This window comes from Chrysochloris asiatica, unplaced genomic scaffold, assembly GCF_000296735.1.
Source record: "Chrysochloris asiatica unplaced genomic scaffold, ChrAsi1.0 scaffold00142, whole genome shotgun sequence".
In the NCBI taxonomy this organism is placed as follows: domain Eukaryota; kingdom Metazoa; phylum Chordata; class Mammalia; order Afrosoricida; family Chrysochloridae; genus Chrysochloris; species Chrysochloris asiatica.
In genome coordinates this window covers 6,662,727-6,669,682 of record NW_006408660.1, presented here as the reverse complement: position 1 = coordinate 6,669,682, position 6,956 = coordinate 6,662,727, and the positions used below count along the sequence as shown (strand labels likewise).

The following is a 6,956-nucleotide window of genomic DNA, read 5'->3' as shown; positions in this document are numbered from 1 at the left end:
AGCTGGTGGGTTTGAACTACTGACCTTGTGGTTAGCAGTCCAGTGCTTATTCTACAGCTCCAAACCCAGTACTGTTCTCTTATTGTTTGGCTGAAAATTGAGTCATGGGAATGAGTTAAGTCATACCTGAAGGGGCCAGTCTTTCTCTGTCCAGTAAGCTGGGTCGTCCTTTATGACTGAGTTTTGTTCCACATTTTCTCCTACAGTACCTGGGATCCTCTAATGTGATCCCTTTCAGAACAATTGATAGTGGTAGCCTGACACTGTCTAGTTCTTCTTGTCTTAGAGTTGTGGAAACTGATGTTCACGTGTTCCATTAGTCCATTGGACTGATTGATTCCAAGCCTCTTCAGGTCAAATCACTCTTCTTTCTCCTGCACATGGAGAGCACGTTAGACAGCCACTCATGAGCTTTCAGGATCCCCAGATGCTACACATCCAAGCAGGATGTAAAACACTGTCTTTGTTGGCTATATTATGCCAACTTACCATGGTGTCCCCTGAGACTATGGTCCTTAGCTCCAAGGCCCATCAACTCATTTCCTTAAGATGTTTGATAATATCTTGGGGAGTTTTCATCATTTTGCTCGCTGTATGTTCCACCACATTTATAGAGTGATATACTCATGTACAGATACCTTCTTTAAAATGCATATATTTGTGATTATATATATATATATATATATATACCATTCTTCCTCCCTTACTCATTCAGCCTATGTCTAAATCCATATATCTTTGCAATGTTATCCATAGTGTGTTGTGATTCACATAGTCAATGCATTTACATAGTCATTAAAGCACAAAGTGCACATCTTTCTGGTATTCTTTGCCTTCATCCAAGATACAATGATATCCATCCAAGATACCGTGATATCCCTCATTCATATCCTTTTCTGAATTAAGCTTGAACTTCTAGCAGTTCCTGTTAGTGTACTGCTGCAACAACTGGTTTTTAATAGTTTTCAGCAAAATTTTGCTTGCATCTGATATTGTTCAGTGATTTCCACATTCTGTTGAATCACCTTTCTTTGGAATGTGCACATCTCTGCCTCTCTTCCTGTCGAGTGGCCAGGTAAGTGGTAAGCTGTCTTCCAGATTCCTTGGCATAGAATAGTGAATGTTTCCAGTGCAGTATCGGTTTGTTGAACTATTTCAGTTTGTCAGTTTTTTCAATTCTGGGAACCTTGTTTTCACTAATGTCTTCAGTACAACTTGGACTTTGTCCATTCAGTACCATCCTGGTGTGACGCTGTTGGTTAATGCGCTGGACTGCAAAATCTTGAATTGGGAGGCCTGCAGTTCAAGCTCACCATCTGCTCCTTGGAAACCCTATACAGGGTCATTATAGGTTGGAACCTGACTCAGTGGCACTTAACAACAACATACCACAAGTATGCTATCCCAGTGTCAACTAGTTCTTCTTTTGTACAGTGATTCTGTGTATTCCTTTCTATCTTCTTTTGTGGCGTCCTGCATTGTTCAGTATTCTGTGTGTTGAATATTCAATATTGAATGTCAAGACTTGAGTTTTTCTTCATTTCCTTCAACTTGAGAAATGTCAAGCGTGTTTTAACCATTTGTTTTTCTAACTCCTGGTATTTGCACATTTCATTGTAATACTTCGTCTTCTTAACCTGTCCAATGAAGTTTTCTTTCTGTTCAGCTCTTTTACTTCTTTATTTCACTTTACCCACTCTGTTCAAAAGCAAGTTTTAGAGTCTCTTCTGATAGCTACTTTAGTCTTTTCTTTCTGTCCTTTTAATGACCTTTTGCTTTCTTCATGTTTGATTCTCTTGACATCATCCTAACTTTTCTGGTCTTTGGTCAGTAGGGTAGAATTGTCAAATTTGTCCTTGGTGATGGTCTCTTAATCTAGGTGGGATCATTCAAGGCTCTCATTGACTTATTTTAATGTTCTTCAGCTTTATCCTGAACTTGCATATATATATGTGCAGTTGATGGTTGGCCTCTGATTTTGTTTTGGCTGATAAGGGTTTCTCCATTTTTTCCTACAGATGTAGTCAGTTTGATTCTTATGTATTCCATCTCTTGAGGTCTACATGTAGAGTCGCCATTTATACTGTTGAAAAAAGGTATTTGCAATGAAGTCTTGGCAAAATTCTTTCATGCATTTCTGACATCATTTGTTTACAAAAGCCATATTTTTAAACTACCAATCCCTTCTCTTTGTTTCCAGCTTTACCATTCCAGTCGCCAGTAGTGCATATTGTTGGCTTCTTTGATCAATCTCAGACTGAAGAATTTGGTAGAATTCTTCCGTTTCTGCATTACTGACTTTGGCAAGTTAGTTTGTAAATTTGCATAATAGTTGAATTAACTGGTCTTCCTGGTGGGCATTTAGATATTATCCTGTTATAGACAGTATTGTACTTCAAGGTAGATCTTGAAATGTTCTTTTTGATGATGCATTTTGTCATTCCTAGCATAGTACACCTGGTCAGATTCAAATTGGCAGTAACAGTCCGTTTCAGTTCACTAATGCCTTGGGTATCAATTTTTACGTGTTCCATTTCATTTTTAGTTTTTAATACATTTTTAACATGTCGATTATGTAATATATACATATCACTGAGCAGAATTCATTGATAAGCACTCTCCAGGAGTACATAATCCAGTGGTAGAAAGTATAATATGAAAATGAAAATAATATAAGACTTTATGTGCAGAAGTACTGTGGCGTATAGAATCACATATAACAGGGGAGATTAACTCTGACTGGAATCATGGATATTACTTTTGGGAATCAGAAAGTGGTTCTCTGTAGTTGGTATACGGGGGCAGAGCGATGGTGCAGACAATGAGGTGAAAAATTTTGGAGGGAATGAAGAGATATTGGTAGTTTTGAACTTCCAGGCAAGGAAGGCTAGACTTCAGTTGATAGTAGAGATAACCTTGTAAAGTGTGCATTCAGAGGTGAGTGATATGGTCTTCTCTGGTCAGAATGGGAGACACAGGAGAAAGGAGGTGGCCCAGTTGAGAAGGCAATGTCAGTCAGCAGGTGGGAGGATAGCACTGAAACGAAGTGAAAACAGTTGCCTTGTTCTTAGAACATTCTCCCATTGTTAAAATGGGTAAATGGGAGCATGGAAAAGTTGAGTGATCACACAGTACCACAAAGTAACAGTCATGTGGGGGTCAAAATGATAGCAGCCAACATTTATTAACCACTTACTGTATTCTAATCAGGTCCCTAGGTGATGCAGACAGTTTGAGCATGTATCATAAGGTTGGAAGTTTGAACCCAAGCTGCAGTGAAAGAAAGGCCAGATGATCTATTTCCATGATGGTTAGTAAGAAAGCCCTACTAACTACTCCATATAGTTCTACTCTGTAACACTACTCATGGTTTTAGTTTTTGTTTATATTCTAGTCACTGTCCTGAGCGTTTTACTCATAGCATTCTTAGGACATAACTGTTATACCTATCTCCCTATCCCAATAGATATGTTAAATGACTTACAGCTAAGAAGTGGCAATGACAGGAAAAAAACCTAGGTAGTCTGTATTCAGGATTTGCATGCTTTTAAGTCACACCCATCGTAGGCAGTACTGTCACCCTCAGCCTTCAAGAAACTAGGTGCGTAAAGATGAATCTAAAAAGCAGATTTTTGGCTTTCTTGCTCTCCCAAACTTTAGAAGAATAATAGTCTTTATTGAACCAACTTACTAGCCTGCCTGGTTTACATATAAACATTTATTTCCTCTGACAGGAATTGGATGTTTACCCAGGCCTTGTCACACCTAGCAGCCTTCCCTGGCTATTTCGTTGTCTCCTAGTCATGAAGCCAAGTGTTCTTGGCTGGCTGTGAGCCGTGGAGTCTGGTCTGACTCATAGTGACCCTGTACAGGGTTTCCGAGGCTGTAAATCTTTACGGGAGCAGAACACCTCATCTTTCTTCCACGGAACAGCACAGGCCGATTCGTAACCACTATGCTACCAGAGCTCCTTAGGGGTTCTTAGAGGACATAAATGTCATTTTTTAGCGTACTCACCTTGAAATTCCCTATTGTAGGAGGGAATACAGTCCTCCCACTGAGAATTTGACCTTATCTGAAGAGAAGATTGCTCCAGCAGTTTTTAGATAAGGCAGTAACATTGGTGCCAAGAATTTAGGACTCTGACTTTCAAAAGCCTCAGAGTCTATCTCTGAAGACTCAGGTAAATAAGACCACATGTGGTATGTGCTGGAAAAGTGGAGCAAAAATTAGGCATCTTACATACTGTCTGGTCAGGGCTAGAGAAGACTACCCAAAGGTTTTTGGAAAAGGTGGTTTGGAACTGCTAAGTCAAGTATCACTTGTGCACGGAATTAGTACTTGATAATAATTCTCTATCTGGTGGTTACGTGCCATGGAGTCACAACCAACTCACAGTAGCCCTGTACAGGGTTTCTGAGTCTGCAAATCTTTACAGGAGCAGAATACCTCATCTTTCTCCTGCAGGACAGCTGGTATTTTCAAACTGCTGACGTTAAGGTTTGCAGCCCGATTCATAACCATTAGGCTACCAGAGCTCCGGTGTGGTGCTGTGGGTTAATGCGCCAGACTGCAGAGCCGTTTGATCTGCAAGGTTGGCAGTTCAAGCGCACCAGCGTCTCCTTGGAAACCCTATATGGGTTCTCTATGGGTCGGAACCGACTTGACGGCACTTAACAACAGTAATTCTCTATTAGGGTTACAGTAGACCCTAAACCTGTCTTTGTAATGATTATTAGCAAAGAGACAAATATAACATGTAAGACATCAAGTAGTAATAAATGCTCTGAAGAAAAATAAGTAAAACAGGGTAAAGGAATGGAGAGCAAATGGGGTAGAGTGGAATGCTAGTTTATATAAAATATTCACCTTTCTGAGGAAGTGATATTTGAACAGAGACCTGAATGAATGAAGAGAAAGAACAAACTTGAGCTAAAGAGTAAATTAGAGGGAAAAACAGCATTGAAGCTGCAAGCTAAGCCCTACCACGTTCAATAGACTCCTGTGAACCCAGTGGAGAGTTGGTTGGCCAGCAGTGTGGCAAGACCTGGGGACTCTTCAGCCCAGAGCCAGTGACATAGCCACAGAGGACTAGAATGGAGAGTGAAGCATCCAGCTGATAAGAGAGGGCATATGCACAAGAACACCCACACTTGCAGATACTACGCACTTGACCTGGCTTCAGTGACTGGATCAGAACTCAACTAGAAGAAGAAAAGGAAAAAAAAGAGTAATCTGATACAATTTGATGAACTTGTCCTACACCTATGGATGCAGTAGCTCAAAAGAGGCAACAAATCTTTACAGCAAGGATCATTCCCACCCCCTTCATACACAGAGTAGACAGGAATGGGCAACTTGGACATTGGCTACCCAAAATGGGGGGGGGGGGCTACAAAGGCAAGAAGTGACTGGCTTACAAGCTTTCAAGAGGGAACCTAGATCCAGAGGGCCTGGAGGAAGGTAGAATCTCCACTGAGTAGTATCCAGTCTGTCAAGGCAGGGCTGATGAAAGGAAATGCGGATAGGTCTCTTATAATACAATAGTGAATAATTGTTATCAGGAGTGATTGTGAGGGTTGGAAATGTAAAGGTAGAAGTTTTGTAGCAAGGAGGGGAGTGATTAACTTTTCAGTCTAGGAGTGGAGGTCCCTGAGACCATGAAGGGAGAAGAGGGGAGAGCAGGAACCTACCCAGAGAAGCATTGATGCCTGAGATGGAGGCAGAGACGATGGCATGAAAAGATGGAGCAGCTGGGGACTTTAGACCCTGGGGGGGGGGGGTGCTTGTAGGGTATACACTTTGGTTGGTTGATGATGCATGGAGGACATTGTAACCATGGCAGTGTGATAAGATGAATGTAAAACTAATGTTCTCCCATGTAAACTATCACATAATTCACAATAAACCGTAAAAAAAAGGAAACAACCAAAAAAAAAAGAGTAAATTAGAACATTAATCTGAATGCTGTTAGCAGCATCCATGCTGGAGAAAGCATTCTTTGACACTGCTCTTAAGGAGTAGGGTGGCCTTGCCATGTTTTTTTTTAATCCCCCATGTTGTTTTGCTTAGCTGTCTGGCCCAGAGTTCTGATGACTAATAATGCTCTTTATCAAGACCCCCTTGATGATAGGAGAAAAGCCAGCAGGCAGGCTTGGGGCATAGTCATCCTGGGGATGCTTAGATGTTTGTGACTAGGGACGCATAGTTCCCCTTGGTGTTTGTTTGTATCGCTCTCACAGTGCTTTCTCCTCTCCTCTTTCAGTTTGAAGGATGACCTCTAGGAAGAAAGTGTTGCTGAAAGTTATCATCCTGGGAGATTCTGGGTAAGTTGTTCCCATGAATTTGAGCCAACAGGTTGACTTGGATTTAGGTATGAACTTTGGAACCTCTGCCCTCCACCCTGAAATGTGTCACCTCCTTCTCTGTGGTGGTGGCGCACAGCCTTTGGTGGCACACAGCTATTTTAGAACACTGCAGAAATCGGCCTGAGCCCTTGTTATGTTACCCTTTGTTCTAAATATATATATTTAGGTGAAAATTTACACAATAAATTGGGTTTTCGTTTAACAATTTGTACACAAAATTGTTTCATGATATGGGTTACAATTTTCAGTTTGTCATCATTCTTACTATTTCCATTTGTGTGTGTTCTGTTTTAGTTTTTGTTTTTTTTTAAACTATTATGAATTGAGTGAAGGTTCACAGAAAACATCATCAGTTTTTCATTTAGCAGATAAAATAGTTTATCTCAATGATTGCAATCCTTTCCATGTACCAACAGTTATCGGCTTCCTCCCTGTGGTTCCTATTTCCATTCCACCCACCTTCCCATCCACTTCGTCCTCAAGGAAATGTTGCCCTTTTGATTTTAAATGACTGCCTGTGCCATCATTCATACTGAGCGTTCCTTACTAGAGTTACTGTCTTATCTGCTGCTTGACTTAACATTAGGC

At 40.8% G+C, this 6,956-nt stretch overlaps 1 protein-coding gene across 1 annotated transcript in view; it reads left to right on the top strand.

The window, feature by feature from the left end:
* LOC102820309 (ras-related protein Rab-7a-like) overlaps positions 1-6,956 on the top strand; it is a 70,518-nt gene that overhangs the window by 42,909 nt on the left and 20,653 nt on the right. The window contains exon 2 of the mRNA XM_006870483.1: positions 6,266-6,326. Coding sequence (XP_006870545.1) covers positions 6,274-6,326 — 53 coding nt within the window. The 5' untranslated portion in view covers positions 6,266-6,273. The remainder of the gene's footprint in view (positions 1-6,265; positions 6,327-6,956) is intronic.